The 19963-nt window shown below is 43.6% G+C and overlaps 1 protein-coding gene across 1 annotated transcript; it reads right to left on the bottom strand.

Moving 5' to 3' along the window:
- Window positions 1-24: 24 nt before the first annotated feature.
- LOC110088056 (1-acyl-sn-glycerol-3-phosphate acyltransferase alpha) lies at window positions 25-19014 on the bottom strand. The gene is made up of 6 exons (XM_020810113.3): window positions 15571-19014; window positions 12835-12968; window positions 11288-11463; window positions 4570-4665; window positions 2756-2828; window positions 25-525 (listed from the first exon to the last, which is right to left on the bottom strand). Exons 1-6 carry the CDS (start codon window positions 15753-15755, stop codon window positions 284-286), a joined length of 906 nt encoding a protein of 301 aa, XP_020665772.3. The 5' UTR covers window positions 15756-19014; the 3' UTR covers window positions 25-283.
- Window positions 19015-19963: the final 949 nt, after the last annotated feature.

Here is a 19963-nt window from a genome sequence, read left to right as displayed (position 1 = left end):
TGTCAAGAAATATAGCAAACATGCTTCTTCATGTATTATAATTTTATTTGTGCTGTCAGTTGATGCGTTTGTGGAATTTTCTGCCTCAAGTGCCAAAGGATCTTGACTGCTATGTGCCTGGATAAGGTATTGTGTCTGTTCAGCTGGGTAGGTGATGGGCACCATTTGCTGATGAGCTAAAGGAAGTACAGTAAAATGTCTTTGGAAAAAAAAATGCATTTAGCCCTCAAGCATTGGCCCCCTATTCCTGTTACAGTATAAAAATTTTTCCTAATCCAGCATGCTAAGCCACTTCAGTAGTTGTATAAAACCCCAGTATAAGCAAGCAAGCAAATAAAATACAGGGAAGATTATATTCTAAGATCCTTGGGAACTGGTATCTTGACGGGTTTGTTTGCTTGCTTCCTGATATCTCATGGAAGGTAGAAAGCATGGTCTCCCGCATGTGGTCTGTTAATTCTGGGACATCAGCTGGACTTAGTCCCTCCGTCTTCACTGGAGGGAGGATTCGAATTGTCACTTCCCCTTGAAGAAAAGACAAACAAATAGAATCTGATGAAACCCCCATTTCACCCAGTTTGTCTGCTCAACTCCCATCATTAGGAAGAGCTTGGCTCTAACCCAATCAAATTCAGTTTTACAAAATTTTGGGGCTAACATACCTGGCTAGTTTATTCTGAGAATCACAGTCCAAAAAAAGTAAAGTTCCTGAACTCCTCCCTTGTCCTTATCTCCTTATAGTAGCATTTGTTTAACCTTAATGTTTCACGCTGCAAGATTCAAATCTTTAATCTTTGTATTTTAAAAAGCTTGCAGATTCTTGTCATACTGCTGCCAGATGGCATGATGAAAAACTAAAACCATTACAAAATCATAATCAATATGATTGTTTTTCCACTCTCTTAAAGGGGCAGTAGAGTGGCCAGTTTTACATACACAGGAATTGTACCACCAAAAAGGGGGCACAGACTTGTTTAAAATTTACACATGCTAATTAGAGTATAAATTCAGATTGAGATTAATTAAAATTGAAATTAATCTCATCATAATAGAGAAGACAGCATACCTAAACAAGGCAGAAACAGACATTATAGACGATCCATCATTAGAAGAAGGAATTCTTTAACTGCTAGCATCATCAAAGTACACAGCAGAATCTCATGTAATTTGCAAATCAGATTTTTTTATAATTGTTCTTCAGATCCAAACATCAGGTTCCTGTGAAGTCTTGATTTCTCAGATATGAAAGTCTTGCTGAACAGTGTAAGTCTCCAACATTAACCTGCTTTGACTATCTATAATTAAGCATAAGTAGCTGTCCAGATATTAACTGGTGATGCGAAGCTTCAAAACTCACCCCACCCCTGATCTTTCTTCTAGTGCTGTTTTGTCTTTAAATGGGAGTTGGATCTGGCGGACTTTCAAATCAAGAATCCTTTTCAATAGAGCATTATCCTTTAACAGCTTTACAAAGAGGAATATTTCTTTAAAGTAGGAGCAAGGCAATCCTACGCTCTCACGGAAGGGAATGGTAAACCACCTCTGAGTACAACTCTGTACTAGAGATGGGCACGAAGCTAAAAACAAACCAGGAGAGTTGTCAAAAATTGCTAATTTATTGGTTTCGATTGGTTCAGGTTCATCTAAACTGGAGAACCTGAACCTTCCTGAACCTTCCTGAACCATTGAATTTTGGGGTGATTGATTGATTAATTGATTTGTTTGTTTGTTTGTTTGTTTGTTAGGTTTTTATCCCACCCTTCTAGACAATGTCTACTCAGGGCAGCTTACAATAAAATTATTCATAAAACAATTAAAACAACAAACCTCCTGGTTCATTTGCCCTCCCCCAGCCTTCCTCTGCTCTCTTCCCACTCCCCCTACCCCCTTCCCCACCTCTCAACTGGTAAGCAGGGCATGCACAGATGGCCCCAGACCAGCTGACAGGCCCTGGTGGAGGAGGACGGTAGGGAGGCAAGAGGAGCAGTGGGAAGGGCAGGGAGGCAGACTGTGGGGTTAGGGAGCAAGCCAGGTTTTGTTTTGTGTTTTAATTTTTAGACAGCCACAGGGAAAAATTGTAACTTCTTGGTTCGTGGACTTCCATGAACCACAAACCAAGACAAATCACTATTTTGGCAGTTCATGCCTGTCTCTGCTCTGTACCTTGGAAACCCAGGTAAGCATCGATGTAACTCATAATTGACTCAATGGCATGTAATCATTATTTATAACAAGTCCAATAAGCTGGATCACAAGCTGAGATACTTGCCCAGTACATTCAGTGAGATTATGAGGCACAAACTAGATCCTGCCAAGACTGAACTAGAATGAGGAAATAATGAGCTTCTTGTAATCCTTTCAGACATGCTCTTCAGTCATAAGGACATTTTTACACATTACACAAAAACGTTAAATATTAAATATCAGCCAGTGGACAGAACATACACATCTGCAACCGGTTCAAGGGCCAGTTCATTCATGAGGGTGACTGATTATCTGGATGTATATGCCCCTATCACTTGCACCGCCACCCCCAAGAGAGAGGACTAGGGAAGGAGGGGAGGGGGGTAAGAAGCTGAGGAAGGGTTCAACATGTCATCTCTCATCTCAAAGAGTCCCATTGACACAACCTCTATCCCACTCCCCTTTGTGGGTAGCAAATAAACGGTTTGCATCCTAGCTTCTAGTTCCAGCCTCAGGTAGTGCCCAAGAGACCCATGTCTGTCCCAGTTTTCTCCCAGTGTAAATAAGCTACCTGTTCTGAATCTTTTCAACTTCTCGCTGAAGAATGGCTGGTAGGAGGATATCACCACAGGAATGACTGGCACCTGTGTGGACATAAAAAACAACAACTGTCAAGCAACTGTCAAGGATGTTGGCAAGTCCTTGGGTCTGAATCCCAAGTCATGCCAGCCACTGATCTGTATACATTGATGGTTGTGACCAGCCTCCCCCTCAGATGGAGCTTCTGTAGTGACTGGGTTAGGCTATGCTGAGAGCCCCAGATCAGGGATCGGAGATCCAAGCAGAGGAAACTTTTTAGATTTGCTGACAGCCTGAGGGTCACAATCAAGGGTGGGGTAAGGTTAAACGTCGGGTGAGGCACCAAAGAGGTTAAGCTAAATGGTTTTAAAATTCTTTTTTAAACTCTTTGTAATGCCATGATTATGTAATGCAAATACTGTATTGCTAATGGAAATTTGTTTCTTAGGGGGGGGAAATGTCCCCAAGCTGAAAAAGCCTCCTTGAGCCCTCTAGTGGCCTTATTTTAAAAACAAATACTGTAGATTTTTTTTTAAAAAAAAGGGGGGGTGAGGCACTCTCAGGTACACAAGGTGGCTCAAAACATGAAAAATTGCCCCACTTACCCCATAAAGGGCACGGGATGGTGGTGGTTAAAATGGTGTATTGAGGTTGGGAAGGCCGGGGAGCTAGCCGTTGCCCACCTCTGCCCTAAGCGATGTTGCGTTTAATGGTCTGCATAACATTAAACACACACACACAATTTTTCTGTGTTTGGGGATTTTGTCTTTTGTTATTGCTGCTGCTGCTTGTTTTATTATTTCCAATAAGCCAAGGTCCAAAGCTGTAGCTGCTTTCATACATCTCGTATTTTTAATAGTCCAGTCACAGACTAAAGTCAAAATTTCAAATGATATGGTAGGTACCAGACTGAAATAAACAGCTGTGATTTTGTAACTGTACTAGCTAGTCAACAGTATGACCTTTTTAAAAATAATTCCAAAAAGAGGGAAAGAAAAAAGAGAAATGCGGGGAAAGAGGACATTGCACGCAAGCAAAGAAAGTGTAAAGGAGAAAAGGATTGGAAAAGACAAAGATTAGTTTAAAGGGAAAGTATGATACTTGAAGTAGTGAGGATTTTTTAAATGTGGGGGCTTGCTTCAAATGGTCACTTGGCTGCCCCCACTCTGTGCCAGTGGTTGTGTTTCCATCAAATGCTCCATAGCAATCAAACACCCCATAGGAAAACACACACACACAGAGAGAGAGAGAGAGAGAGAGAGAGAGCAAGGAAGTTGTTTTTCAACTGCAGGTCCCAGAATCTCCCAGCTGCGCTAAATGGGTAATGCTGGTTGTCCAAGGGAGCAGCTTTGTCAAGCTCTGCACTAGACGGGATCATTTTTTCTGCAGGATTTCCCACTGAGGAAGCAGGATGGCTGCAGTGGTGAAGCAGCTGCACTTTTTTCCCCATTAAGAGAAGCAGAGGAATGAAAAACACCCCTGTCATTTCTTAATAAAACAGTACAGAAACTTTAGAAGTCTGTTGTCTCAGCATTTCATTGACTATCCTCCCTCACTTGTTCTGTGATACGAATGGCCTTATAAAATTTTGAGAAATTATTCGGCCCAGTTTTAGCCCATATCACCTTACCTATGGATCGCATTGTTTTGTAAACTATGTTAACAGCAGGTGCTCAGAGTCTGAATTTACTGTTAGTATGTAGTGTATGTATACCTCCCGGACCGTTTAGGAGGAAAGGCAGGATACGAAGCCAATAAATAAGAATATATAAAGAAATTAAAAGCATGGAAGATTATAAATCTTGCCTGGGCTTTCACAGCCAAATGGAAGGCTCCACATTTGAAGGGCAGCATGGGGGAATCGTAGCTTCTAGTGTCTTCAGTGAATATCCAGATTCGCAGCTGGATGGGGGAAAAAAAGATTGAATGAGGTTTGAATATGGGTTTCCTGTTTTCTCAGTTGGAAACAGAAGAAAACAAAAAGATTGTAACCCCTTTTTCCCCTAGTTCCCTGTGAGGCATGTTATATTCCTGTGGCACTGACCTCTACCCAAATGAGCACGTTCAGCTTGGCATAAAAATTGCCAGTCAAATAACACTGGGGCTGGGGTCTGTACTAAACCTTAAATAATAGTTTTCATTAGAAGAGGGAATTGGAGAAATCTCCATCATGCATACTAGCTTGCTTTCACTTGTAACTGGTCTTCAAATGCTAAGTATGGCTTTGTTTCCAGGCTGATTTCTCAGACATGAAGCTCTGTGTGAACCATGTGTGTTATTTGTAGCATCTACAAATAACTTTTGTAGATGCTACAAGAAGTGAAGCACTTTTCCTAGACAGGCAGTAGCTGGTTCCTTCTTTTTAGTAGGGTGAATAATAAACTAATATGCCATACCTTTCCATCTCAGACTAGAAGCAGTCTATCTGTACACTCAGTAACCTGTATGGTTGTGGTCGGACGAGGCAATCTCTTCTCTGTGGATGGCAAATCCTGCTTGGGACAAACCCTACCTCAATGCTACATAGGTCTTGAACCAAGATGCCAAACATCTCTGATCCTCCTAGAGGCAAAACCTACCTCGATGCCAAATGCATCGAGGGGGCAAACCCTGCTGGGGGCAAACCCTACCTCAACACCAAACGCCGCAGTGCCTATGTTGCCAAAATGCCAAATGCCTCAGCGTCTGCTGGAGGCAAATCAAACTTCCTGAATGCCTAAGATCTCCGATTCTGCTGGGGCCAAACCAAACTCCGTCGGTGCCATCTGGTTCTATGCTTGTTGGCAAACTTTGCCAGCTGGCTCTGTCACTTTCCTGGAGGGGCCCACTTTGGGGGTGAATAACTCAGATGCCGGAAATCCAATCTTCACCAAATGTGGAGGGCTTTTAGAGGGAAGGAAAGATATAGAAAGCTTTTGTGTGATTTTTGATTCTCTATGTACCTGGTGTGTGTGTGTGTGTGTGTGTGTGTGTGTGTGTGTGTGCGTGTGCGCGCGTGCGTGCGTGCGTGCGTGTGTGTGTGTGTGTGTGTGTGTATAAATTACAAGGATTGTAATGGAATAATTTGACTTCTTAAACTGAATGTTTAAAGGAAGTTATTAATCAGCCATATTGTACAGCTGTGTATAAAGCTGAGTCATGCTGACTAGGTAGAAGGCTAATGTAATTCTTATGAAATCACACAAGATGAGGTAATGTTACCTGATTGGTCATAAGTACCATATGTCCTATGTACAATGTGTTCCATATTGTACATAGGAACACACATGTGGTGTGGAGAGTTTGGAGATTTGCTAGAGGACATGCTGTTGGAGTATTTTGTGAAGACTGTACATACATAATATAAGCTTTAATGAATTTATTTATTTATTTATTCCATTTATATCCCGCCCATCTGTTCGTCACGAACACTCTAGGCGGCTTACAGCATAACATATAAAACAAGAATATAGAACATAATTAACATAATTTTTTAAAAAAGAAAGAAAAATTTTCTCCAAGATGGCAAGAGAACAAGCTAAATTATATCAGATAAGAAGAGGAAAAAATTAAGGATTAACTGGGAGGGGGAAAGGCCTGCCTAAACATCCATGTTTTCAATTGTTTCTTAAAACTCTCCAGCGAGGGAACCACGCGAATCTCCAGAGGTAAGTTGTTCCAGAGGCGAGGAGCCACCGCCGAGAAGGCCCGGTTTCTTATTTTTTTCCTTCCAGGCCTCCCTCGGCGTCAGGCTCCTCAGCCTCACCTCCTGGCTCGCGCGTGTGACACAGGTAGAACTGGGTGGGAGTAAGTGTTCCGCCAAGTATCGAGGTCCTAAACCGTTTAGGGCTTTAAACGTAAGCATCAAAACTTTGAAGTCAATGTGGAACCGAATGGGCAGCCAATGCAACGCAGCCAGGATAGGAGAAATGTAATGGTGTTTTCTCGCTCCGCTAAGGAGTCTGGCTGCCGCATTCTGCACCATTTGGAGTTTCCGCGTTAGCCTCAAAGGTAGCCCCATGTAAAGCGTGTTACAGTGGTCTAATCTCGAGATTACGAGTGCATGGACCAGTGTAGTGAGCGCCCCCACATCAAGATAGGGTCGCAGCCGGGCTATCTGCCAAAGATGAAAAAAGGCAGTGCGGGCCACCAATGCCACCTGTGTCTCCATGGTGAGCACCGGGTCCAGATGGATCCCCAGGCTGCAAACCCCGCTCTTTGCAGCAAGGGTCACCCCCCAAAACGAGAGGGAGTCACCCAAGCCGCTGACAGTGGGGGCACCCACACTTAGGACCTCCGTCTTGTCCGGGTTCAGCCTCAGCCCATTCTCCTGCATCCATTGCAGTACAGCCCCCAGGCAGCACTGAAGGGACAGAACAGCATCACCTGCAGTTGGTAAGAAGGAGATGTAGAGCTGGGTGTCATCCGCATACTGATGACACGATGCTCCACACCCCCTAATGACCCTACCCGGCGGCCTCATATAGATGTTAAACAGCATTGGGGAGATAATCGACCCCTGTGGAACCCCACAATTGAGACTCCACGGGGCCGAGACACTCTCCCCAAGCTGAACTCTCTGGGGTTGGTCCCCCAAGAAGGAACGGAACCAGGCAAGCACCAGGCCACCAATTCCCAACTCGGAGAGCCTCCCCAGGAGGATACCGTAGTTGACGGTATCAAAGGCCGCCAAGATGTCGAGGAGGACCAACAGAGATGTTCTACCCCTGTCAGCCTCCCTCAACAGGTCATCATACAGGGTGACCAATGCCGTTTCTGTACCGTGGCGCGGCCTGAAGCCCAACTGAAATGGATCCAGGGCATCTGTTTTCTCCAAGAGAGCCTGAAGCTGGTCAGCCGCCACCCTCTCGACCACTTTGCTCATGAAAAAAACATTGGTGACGGGAATGTAATTGCCAATTTCGTCTGCCGCCAAACTAGGTTTCTTTCTTATGGGCCTAATGAGTGTCTCCTTGAGGGCAGAGGGAAACCTGCCCTCAAGGAAAGACCCATTTATTATTGCAGTGGCCCATTCTGTTGTTATCGGCCTGGCTGCTTTGATTAGCCAGGCCGGGCAAGGGTCCAAGGAGGAGGTGGTGGCTTGACAGCAGTTAAGCACCTTGGCCACAGAATCAGGCATGACAGGCTGAAAGGTGTCAAAGGTTACTGGACAAGACGGAGCGCTGGACATCTCTACTCGACTCCGCTCGGTCCCGGCGGATGGCCTCCACTTTAGATTTTAAAAAGGCTGCAAACTGGTCAGGTGAGAAACTAGGGGGAGGCCCATCTGGACCAGTTCCGGATAGGTCACACACTATACGGAATAACTCCGCCTGCTGGTTGGACGCTTCGCTTATCCGGTTAGCGAAGTAAGCTTGACAAGCAGACTTTACCTTAGACAGGTAAAGGTTAGTTGCGACCCTGACAGCTATCCAATTATAATCCGTCGGGTTCTTTCTCCACCTATGCTCTAGCCTTTTCCTCATACGCTTCAGCACTTGGAGGTCCTGGCTAAACCAGGGCACTGGCCGAGCTCTACGGAGGAGAGGGCATTTAGGCGCGATCGTGTCTATAGCCCTAGTGGCAGCGGTAGACCAGCTGTCAACCAGAGCCTCAACAGGAGAGCCAGCCAGGTCAGGCGTAACACCTCTCATGGCGTCCTGGAATCCAACAGGATCCAGTAGCCTTCGAGGGCAGACCATAGAAATAGGTCCCTGCTCCATGAGAGGGGGGAGAGCCACTACGAGGTTACATTTTATTAGATGATGGTCTGACCATGGCAAGGGGATCGACACAAGGTCAGTCACCATCAGACCATGCTCAAGCGGCTATCTAGTTTTTTCCTCTCTGTGAGGACCTTGGAAACTGGTTGTAACCCTGGTTTGCTCAGCGTACCCCAAAATAAATACTTGACAGGGAATTTTTCTGGGGGTGTCCTCCTTCTGGCTATATAACTCAGGTCTGGACATTCTGGGCTTGTAGAAAAGAGTCAGAGGAAGCTTCCCTGTGAATTTTGTGTCTCTAGGTAATTTTATAGCATTTAAAAGTGAATACGAATCAATGAATTGACTTGTCAATTTGTTCAATAATATTTGTAAATTTATATTCATCAGTTTGGCAACCTTGATAAGCTACAAATCACAATGAATCACCTTTTTGTTTTATTTGTCCCCATCTCTACTTGTAGCCAAAGCCCAACACTGTGAATTTGACTGCAGGCAGCTTCTCGACGGGCAGAATAAGATTAGGCAAAGAAAAGTGTCTTTTTCTTTTTTGAAAAAAAAATATATATAACTGATGTAGCGTATCTGCGATAGTCTACACACAGTAAAAAAAATATATTTGTTTTTGCTTCCCCTGCCCACTGCCAAGGAGGGGCAGTAATTAATTTGCCAAAATCCTGAAGTGGCTTGGTTATTAAGTCATTTCACAATATTGGAAATTGAAAGAGGAAGGCTTGCTTTGGATCAGTTCCAGTGATCACATGCACTGGAACCAATCCAAGCCAGAGCAAACCTACCCACACCAGAATAATAGAAGCCTCTTGACAGGGGTCAGAAATATGTGGGTAGGAATGCTCTGGGGACAGGTCTTTGTGTTCTAGCAAAGACATTGTCTGATCACTGTTTTTAAAAGTGCACCAGCCCGTCCCTGCAGGCACTCCAAACAGCAGGCTAAATAGCCCATGTAATCAGCCTCATGGATTGCAATGTTGTGAAGGTTTACTTTTTTAAAAAACTTCACTTCTGGCTCAAAAGATTTTGCTAGCTTGCCTTTCCTGAGATCTCTGTCAGAGATCTCGATTTCTCCAACCATGTCAACTAGACTTCCAGAGCTTCACAACTCCTCTTCAGGAAGACTCCAAGGGAAAGTAATACGTTCTTGACACCACAATCCGTCTTGCACAAGCCTTTTCCTTGCACACTGGCAGTTTCTGGTTCTGTTCCTCTCTTTTCTCTAATCTGTGTAAGTTCCTGTATGCATTAGGGGAAGCTGTTCATTTTCCCTTCCTTTTCTACCCAGAAGTCTTTGAACTCCAAATTGCTAAAACTCTAACCCAGGCCATCTCCTGGAATCTGCATACAGTGTCCTTCTATATGGGCCTTGAAACCACAGTCAGGATCTTATAAATTCTTAGACTTGAGTATTTCTCCCTTTTGTGTCAACTGCCATATGTTATTCCCCAATGCAAGTACTGTACTGTATTTGGTTTATATTCATGCTTGTATGCCCAATAAAACTTTGTATTTGAAAGAACAATTAATGTTGGTTACTAGCACAACTCTGCCTAGGCATGCTACTGCCAAGCTTAAAAGCTACTTTATAGGACTGGAGGAATCCCAAACCGGAATTAAGATTGCCGGAAGAAATATCAGCAGCCTCCGATATGCAGATGATACCACTCTGATGGCAGAAAGTGAAGAGGAATTAAAGAACCTCGTAATGACAGTGAAAGAGGAGAGTGCAAAAAACGGTCTGAAGCTCAACATCAAAAAAACTAAGATCGTGGCCATCAGCTCCTGGCAAATAGGAGGGGACGATATGGAGGCAGTGACAGATTTCACTTTCTTGGGCTCCATGATCACTGCAGATGGGGACAGCAGCCCTGAAATTAAAAGATGCCTGCTTCTTGGGAGGAAAGTGATGACAAACCTCGATAGCATCTTAAAAAGCAGAGACATCACCTTGCCAACAAAAGTCCGAATAGTCAAAGCTATGGGTTTCCCTGTAGTGATGTATGGAAGTGGGAGCTGGACCATAATGAAAGCTGGCTGCCGAAGAATTGATGCTTTTCAATTGTGGTGCTGGAGGAGACTCTTGAGAGTCCGCTGGACTGCAAAGAGAACAAACCTATCCATTTTGAAGGAAACCAACCCTGAGTGCTCACTGGAAGGACAGATCCTAAAGCTGAGCCTCCAGTACAGTGGTGTCGAACTGTGGCCCTCCAGATGTTCTTGGACTTCAACTCCCAGAAGCCTTCACCACCACCTCTGCTGGCCAGGATTTCTGGGAGTTGAAGGCCAAGAACATCTGGAGGGCCGCAGTTCGACACCACTGCTCCAGTACTTTGGCCATCTCATGAGAAGACTCATTGGAAAAGACCATGATGTTGGGAAAGTGTGAAGGCAGGAGGAGAAGGGGACAACAGAGGATGAGATGGTTGGACAGTGTCATCGAAGCTACCAACATCAATTTGACCCAACTCAGGAAGGCAGTGGTAGACAGGAGGGCCTGGCGTGCTCTGGTCCATGGGGTCATGACTAAACAACTAAACAACAGCAATTCCTGAGCCGGTGTGGTGGATTGAGTGTTGGACTAGGACTGTGGAGACCAGGGTTCAAATCCCAGCTGAGCCATGGAAACCCATGGGTATGTATGGCAATGGTCATTTTCTCCTTCAGCATCTCACACACCTTGTAAACCTTATAAGGTCACCCTAAGTTGGAAGCCACTCAATGGAACATAACACCCACACTCAGAACATAAGTTTGTACGTATGTCTTGAGGTCATATATGATAAACGGCTGCCCCGCTCCTTACTCACATTGTCTTGGACCATGGAGTCTGCTGCTGCTGACGGGATCTCAATCGATGTTCCTGTCTTCTGGCGGTCAACAAAAATGCAGTGGCTCAGCCAAGCACAAATGCCAATCGTAAAAAAGGATAAGACCGTTTTCTTAACAATTAAGATGCATCGCTCTGGAAGGATCTGAAAAAGCACTGAGAGACACAGAGTGTAGTAAAAAGCAAGGTCAGTTATAGCCTTCTTTTCACCCTTCCTTAAAGCCCTGAAGAGATAAGAATGGTGCGGTGGTTACGTGTGTGCACAACTTTGCCCCCCCCCCGCACGCTGCGTTCCGTTGTGACCAGAACCTAATGTGATCTCTGCGTAGAGGAGGAAGACAGCTGCGCGCAGGGAGGCAGAGATGCACACACATATGCCCAGCTTAGGAAGAACTTTGAGCTCCTTGGAGGAAGTGTACACAATACATATATAAACATGTATGTACACAAGCAGATACTATACATACAAATATATTTTGGTTTAAATCCTCTCACAAGATTGGTGTTCAGGTTCCTTGGAGGAATTGTTTGGAGATACAAAAAGGTAATATCCACTGGAGTGGCCAGAACTTCCTGAGGACTAGAGGCATGGTTCATTCTTCTTGGCAGTCTTTTGCCTGGCTCACGCTCAGGAAGAGTCTCTCACACACCAAACTCCCCCTTCTATCACCAGCTGCAAAGCTATAGGTCAGGGTGGGCAAAGTGTCACCATCCAAATGTTTGTTGCACTATACATCGTTTCCAGTAGCCTTACTCAGCATCGCCAATGGTGAAGGATGATGGGAGTTGTGGTCCAATGGTATCCAGAGGACTACAGTTGGACTACGCTTATTGAATGCATCAATGAGGGACCCGATTCAGTGCCCTTTGGCTGATGTGCAAATGGACTTTAATTCACGTTCAGAATCAAATGTGTTGGCTGCAGGCAGGTAAAGACTTTTTCTCAATGACTGGCTGCTTAAGAATTGGGCTGTAGTATTTTTATTTAACAACAATAATCTAAATCTGTAGAGCTGGGAGGGCCCCTATGGATCATCACGTCCAGCCTCTGTCAAGGAGACACAGTGGGAAATCGAACTCCCTCCCCACTTCCAGTCCATATATTGTTTGGTTTTAATATTGTAAATAGCCTTGGAACCTTTTGAGGATAAAGGTAGGGTATGAACGAATGAACGAACGAATGAACAAACAAACAAATATATATTTAAGTTCTGGGAAATGCAGGTTTTCTTTTGCAGGGGTGATGGGTGGGATTTGCCATTCAGGCAATGAGGACCCGCAACAAGGATGATAGAACACCAGACCAGAACTTTCCCACCCAGTTCCCTCTTTGGCAATCTCAAGTAATGTTCTCCATCAAAAAATTCCTAAAGGGCTCCTGTATCCAGTGACTATCTTAATGCTAGAGGTTAGCTTTGCACGGAAATAAACGTGGAAGCACCACCTTCACTTTCTTGCATGCTGTTGTCTGGACCTTGCACTGTATGGAACAAAAAAGAGCAAAGCTGGATCAGGCAGCTGACGTACCAAGGAGGTCTATATTGCTCTGATGATTGGCGACTACGACGTATGGCCCTTTCAGATTCAGGTGGGTAGCACCCTGGAGGTTCATCTTGATGCCAAGAATGTATTTCAAAGGAAGCATGAAGAAGCGAATGATTCTAAAGCAAGGGAAGGAAACAAAAAGGTGTGTTTTACAAAATGAAGAAGCTGAAAAATGAGGAATCCCAGAAGAAAGTAGACAAAGTCTCAAAATGGCATTTAAAAAAAACAGACAGGAGTAAGAGCGTTATGATAAATTCTACATGGTAGTGACTTAGACAAGTTTTCGAAATGAGATCTGATACTGGTCTAAAGTGATGTGGCCAGATTAGAGCCAGTTACAAGGAACAGACAGCCTCTGAATTACGTACAACAGTTTCAGTGGCTATTGGTCTGTTTTCAATCCCAATTCAAAGTGCTGGCTAAGATTCATATACTTTATGTGATCTATAAAGGCCTGTATAGCTGAGGTCCAGGCTACCTAAAGAATTGTACTCTCCCACACAAGCCTGGCCAGGATTTGAGGTTTCTGGGTGAGACCTTTATCTTGGACCTGCCAGTAGAGGTACATTTGGTAAGTACTCAAGAGTGGTTTCTCTTGCTGGCTACTCACAGGCAGTGGGAGGTTCCTGGATCCTAAGGGAAGTTAGGCTGACTCACTTCCACTGGCAAAGTTCCTTTTTATTCAGATCTTATTTTATATAGCTGGGTTTTTGGCAACCGATTGTTTATTATTGCTGTTCGTTTAGGTAGCAACAGATAAAACAGCGACTTCGCAACCAAAGGTGGAAAACAAAATTGGATCATATTCTGATGTCCTTTATTTCTTTAGGCAACTCTGCTTCTAACGGTGAAGCTGCCGTCTGTTTCTGCCATTAATTTATTGCTGCAAAAGAGGAGGGTACGTATGGGATTTCCTCAGATGCCAATGTGTTTTGGGTATTTTGCACAATGAAGGTGGAGTAGGGGAAGGAAGTTACACAGTATTCACTGTTCCATGTCAGGCAACACCAAGTGTCCTGGACAGACTTTACCTCCTCCAATTTCTGAGTGGCATCTAAATATCAGGAGACAATCAAAACATTATAAAGGTCTCCTTGATGGAATGCAGTTGCAATCCTGGTGCAATGTATCAGTGATCTGCGTAACAAATTCGTCAGAGGCCATATAAAACAATTCATTTAAGTCTTAAGACATAAGACTTGTATTAACTTGCCAGACGATAAGAATATTGCGCCATAATTTGCTTCACTGAGCAACTCTATGTCAAGTGTCGGTTTGCCTTCCACCAGTGTACATATAAAGGACTTTCCCAGCATGGTAGGCCTTACCTTGTTCCACCAGTCTGGGCCCTTCATCATTCCTATATAGATCAAGCTTTCATCAGCCAGCCATTTGGTGCTACTCTCCATAGAGTTTGGAAATATTCTTCTTTTTGTTTTTTTAACTACAACTCTGGCCTGGGACATGGTAGGAATTTTAGTCCAGAAAATAACATGTCCAAGCTCTGATCAGCAATCAGCCTGAAAGAAATGGTTTGCTACTGACCAGGACCCCAAGAATTGTCTTTGAAATATGACAAAAACTATAAACTACACGAATGTTGACAAAACATGCAAATAAATCATCTGCATTTCTGAAGTAGAGCTACGGTATCTCCTCAAACACAATGTGTTTTGTGGCACCACAAAGACAAACAAGTTTTATTCCGTATAAGTTATCATGGACTGCAACCCCCTTCATCAGGTGCAAATAGGCTTCAGTCTAAGGAAACTCCTGTTATGCCACAAGATTCTGATGTTTTTCCCGTCCCTTGTGTGTGCGCGCACATGTATGCACATACAGAGTTCAGACTTCAAGTCACTATATGTAGCTCACACAATGTATTTCTCTCCTGGTCACTTCTCTCTCCTTGTCTTCTCCAGTTCTCCTTAGTTGCTTTTATTACACTTCAGAAGCAGAGTGTATGTCAGGAGTGTGTGTGTTTCCTCTGGGTAGAAACTGTTTCACAATCCCATGACTTTAAAAAGTTACTTCTTGGAATGACCCATCCAAGGATCCTCTACTCAGGATAGCCAAGGGAGTTCCAGGAGTTCTCATTGAAAAAGTAACTTTTCCAAGCTCTGCCTACTTTTATGTTCCCAGGGCTTGGCCCCACCATTAGGCATAGTGAAGCAACTACCTCACATAGTGGATGTCACCAAATGAGAAGCCGAAGTGATGTGTCAGAAACAAAGCAAATAAAAAAGCAAAGTGTGCTACTTATATACCACCTCATAATGCTTAAAGCACTCTCTGAGAGGTCTACAATTTCATTATGAAGGCTACATGTTGCCCCCCCTTCCCCCCACAAGCAAGCTGGGTGCTCAGATGGAAGGTTGAGTGAACCTCTCGCTAGCTTTCTAAGCCTAGGATCAAACTCCAGTTATGACCAGACTCTTCACTGCAGCACTGCAGTTTAACCACTGTGCCACAAGGCTACAAAACTATTTACGTATTGCATGCTCTTCCCTTTGCCTCTAGGTTAACCCTCAAATGAAGTCAAAGGTTCTGTGTATGAGGATAAATTCGAATCTTGTCACCTTCTGAATGTCAAAAATAGGCTCTATATTACCCTCTGACTTTACTACCGAAACATCAAGTTATTGTGTGGAATAATAGCACTAAAATAAATATAAAACAAATATAAAAATATAGTCTAGTAATAAATGCTTTACTTACCTCAGATTTGTCACATTTCTTCCCCTGAGGACTAAGAGAGGACACATACACAAAGTCACTAAAAAACAATATATATTGAGATAACAAACCCTGAAGTAATATCTGAAGATATTGCTGCAGTTATAGAGGAGGAATACTGCAAATATGAAAAGGAAAAAATTGACTAGGAGGATAGATTGAGCCATGATCCCTCCTAGAGCCAGTCACTCGTTTGCCCGCAGCTGGCTCTGCGAGATTTTGTCTACATGGAGGTTGCAACACGGTGGAATTGAAACATGGCACAGAATAAATGTGTTGAAGCAAGTATATCCTGCTGAGATTATACTGGTTGGTGCAATGAGGTTGGGTGTGACAGGAATTTGCACAGGAACAAAGTCAGCCTGGAATTTCTGTGGTGGGAAAAAAGCAGCAAGAGAAAGACACCTTTCCCTCCTCGCCATCAAAACAATAGCACAAGACAACTAAATTTGACTGCAGGACTGCCTCTTTTTTTTTAACCCTAAGGCATTTAGGGTTGCCAACACTACAAGGGAAAAATGTAGAGCATGTTTTTATGGCACTGGTAATATTTGCATAATGTGCAGCTGCAAACGTTAGGTGTGGAATACTGAAGGCAGTGGGGGGGGGTCACCCCCATCTCAAAACCAGGAAACTTGCAGACGTGGGAAATAGTTGTGAGTTGTATCTCTTTCCACTGTGGAGGACGTTCAAGATGCACAAGACTTTTTGAAGCAGGAGTGGGGGCAAGCCCTCTTTTCAGTGCTCGGCTTAGGGCTTCTGCATCAATTTTCACACATTGAAAATTTGAGTTTCCTTCCTACTGAAGGAAACTCAAAAACAAGCAGTGGGGCCAAGAAGCAGCTTATAAGAGGGAGAAGTGAAGTGAGTGTCTCGAATGCCAACTCCTCTATTTGTCACTAGAAGAAGCACAACAACATACCAAAGAATGAGAAACACAGGGTTGTAAGACTACAGTTCCCAGAATTCCACTACTAGACTATACCACTATTCATCTGGGGGAGGGGGAGGTTCTGACTGAACACATTTGGTCACATACGAAGAAGGACGAGACAGTGCCTCCTACTACTACCTACAAGCATTGACTGGACTGAAAGTTGAGTCTTCTTTCAGCATTGGCCATGATATTTACCTTCTCCACAGCCAAGATAGGCTACCTGAGGAGCTGGCTAGGTTATGCGAGATGCACATCTCTTTTGCCCCACAGAGGGACAGTCAAGAGTTCAGGAGGAATAGCTGGAAAACTGTCACTATTACTGCCTCCCAGCATCTTCTCCCTGAGATGGTACCCCACTCTATCTAATGGCAGGACCGGCCCTACATGATTCTGTGCGCCTTGACAACTGCTTTATACAATTCATGGACAACTAACCTAGCTTTGCAAACAGGAATAGGGTTTGTTTTTAAAAGGAGGTTAAAGTTATGTCTTTCATCAGATCAGGTGTGTGGCATGAAGCAGTGCTGTTGTAAGCTGCCTTGGGTCCTTTTCAAGGAGAAATGTGGGTTAAAAATATTTTAAATAAATAAATATGGAGCTATAAAGTTCCTCCCACCCTTTGCAGGATTTGGGTTGGCCTGAATCCAGCTGGCAGTCTCAACTAGAGTAAACTTACTGAACCAATGGGATTTATCTAAGTGTTGCCCCATGGTTCAGCAATTGATTCCGTGTATCTTATTCTGTTTCGGACTAGCAATCGGATTCAGGGCCCAGTAATCAAGGCCTCACCCTAACCTCCTAACTTCCCAACTTCATTGGGACAGAGGATGCCATTCAATGTACAGAAAGTGGAGCACAGAGCAGAAATTGTATTTGCATTCGAGTTGTGAAACACCTTGCCATGTGATCCACCCCACTAATTAATGAAGAATATATAGCCATCAAACCAAGCTGTTCTGTTCAAATATGTAATCATTACTATATAAACTGGAGTTCTGGCTGTCACCTTCATGCCATGCTCATAGATATCCCAACAAATCCGGACTTGCCATCAGGAAGAGTGAGACCACTGACCTAAGGAAGTGGCAACAAGGAGTTAAGGAGAGATCTGTTTACCACACAGCCTGACCTGCGATCCTTAATCTAGCAAACTGCTCTCTGGTTCAGTGAACACTGCTGCATCCCCATTCTTGATTCACGAGCATCATTATCATCTTAGATCCGCACAGCTGGAATGGACCTTATGGGTCATGATGGGTTTTGCACATGGAAAAGTTGTTCTTCATCAGACAAAGCAAAAGGTCTTGGACCAGCCCTGGTTTTCAGTAGCATTTTGTTGGGCATTATGGGAGACAGGATACCGGCCTAATGGCTCAATCTCTAATTTAAAACTGTTTCTAGTCATCATTCATATGGGTGATCTCCCACCCACTGAGATAAAACCAGTGAGGTCTGTAGCTTACACCTTCTACATTAGCAATCACTCACTCAGAGAGAGAGAGAGAGCGCGCTTACTAAATAAGTACTGTATTTAGGTTCATGGGAGGCAGCAAATGCCTACATGGACTTTATATATACACACAGCTGCTGGTGAGGGAGAGATCCTGCTTAGATACATAAATGGTGCCCATTGATTATTGGTGCCCAAGAAGGCACCAATATATTGTGCTCATAGCAGCATTTAGCATTCCATAAGACAACAAAGAAAAAATAGAGTTGATCCAAATAAAAATTTATATCTATGAAACTAGACATCAGATCAGCACCAAATCCGAGACGGATGTAATATAAAAGTCTATTCTTGCTTTGTACCAAATTTGGGAGTATTTGGGCAAATGGTTTTTGAGTTAAGAGTTTTAAATTGTAAAGATGCCCCCTGCCCCCATACAGATGCCAGAAAACTCTTGTGGTTGGAAATTTAAAAGAGATCAAATACAAGTCCAAGTCCCTATTAAAATCATGCTTTTCCCCCCAGAAAAAAAGGCGTGGGGTGGGCAAGTTCTGAATCACAAGTAGAGTCCGAGTCAGTGAAAAAAAAAAGTCCAAGCTGAGTCTCCAGCACGACTTAGGTCTGACTTGCCAGCGAGTCCCCATCTCAAGTCCCCATCTCTGACCACCAGAGAGCCCTTTTTTGTATTTGGAAGGAATCCAGGCATCATGGCTCTAAAACTGATTAAAAATAGCCACTTGAGAGGCAAAAAAAACTACTGAGATTTGGTTTTCTTATCCACGTTTAGATTCTAAATGTAAACATTCTTTAAAGCTTCACTCTGGGAGAGGAAGAGCTGAAATTTTGAACCTGCCGCTCAGACAAAAATTAAATGACTCTCAAGAGAACTTTTTAATTCCTTCCTGGCCAAACAGAAATTTAAAAATGTCTCTTATTTCTGGTGTAAAATATATAAAATGGTACCATATTTTTAAAATCGAGAATAAATATTCAGAGGCCCACTCATTTAAGCTGTGAAATTATTGTGGTTGGTTTTTTTTCTTTGTCTGAGGATGATCTCCAAAGCAAGGTTTGCCCTGTTTACTCATAAGTAAGTTTACCCAGTAAGTAAGGAGACAGCGGCAACAGCAGTGAGGGGAGAACACTGGGGTGAAGGTTGGGGAGACAGAAGGAGGTAACCCTGCTTTCCCTCTACTTTTCTCCTCAGCCAGGGCTCTTTTGGAAAACATACACACATGCCCATAGAGCTTTTGGCCCAATATAGCTTTTCTTCCTCAGCTTGACTAACTCAAAGAAAAGTTTGGAAATCGGAACATAGCTTTATAGTCTGCATTCTGCAGAGCAAGCATGGCCACATTAGTTTACCTGAGAAATTAAAGGTTGTGTGTTTCTCAATTGAACATGTTGTTCCTACTCACACCTTTGCTTCATTAAGTACAAAACAGGCCTTCAAAATATTTTGGCACAGAGGGACGATAGCCACATCCAAGCAGTTCTCGCTTCTTTTCTCTCCCAGTAACTATAGCACAGAGCATGTGCTTCCGGAATCCTCTAGCATTGGGTACATTCTATATGAGGAAGTTTCTTGATTGAATTTGTGTGTAGCATATGTATTTAAAGTCCTGGGAAACCAGGACATACAATTCTTTTTTCTAAAAAACCCTTCAGTTTATGAATATAGGATATTGTGCTTCTGTACCCACAACTCAAAAAGCCAGGAAATGGCTCGATATTGTGTAGTGATGTTGTGCCACGTTGCTAGCAGGAAAAAGGATGCCCAAGCTTTACACAGCAGAAGGCTATGAATGTTGGCAACACCAATTCAGCAGTGAAGATGATCTACAAGGTAGCCTCTTGCCCTCACTACCATTCACACTTGTTGAAAAGCAGCCCTAACCATTGCTTTGTGTTTGGGTGAGCAGTGGTTAACTGATGAAAAAAGGAGTCAACTTCTGGGATTTTCTCCTGTGTGGTGTCACTTTGGGACT

The sequence above is a fragment of the Pogona vitticeps genome, chromosome 2, assembly GCF_051106095.1.
Source record: "Pogona vitticeps strain Pit_001003342236 chromosome 2, PviZW2.1, whole genome shotgun sequence".
In the NCBI taxonomy this organism is placed as follows: Eukaryota; Metazoa; Chordata; class Lepidosauria; order Squamata; family Agamidae; genus Pogona; species Pogona vitticeps.
The sequence above is the reverse complement of the archived record's forward strand: the minus strand, read 5'-3'. Positions and strand labels throughout refer to the sequence as shown.

Bases quoted from the DNA above. Each gene is read 5' to 3' on its own strand.
- LOC110088056 (XM_020810113.3), bottom strand. From the start codon at position 15,755: ATGGCTCAATCTATCCTCCTAGTCAATTTTTTCCTTTTCATATTTGCA. The intron at 12,969-15,570 runs GTAAGTAAAGCA...CCCTTGCTTTAG, and splicing joins AGAAATGTGACAAATCTGAG to AATCATTCGCTTCTTCATGC. The intron at 4,666-11,287 runs GTGAGTAAGGAG...TCCCCCATCCAG, and splicing joins ACTCCATGGTCCAAGACAAT to CTGCGAATCTGGATATTCAC.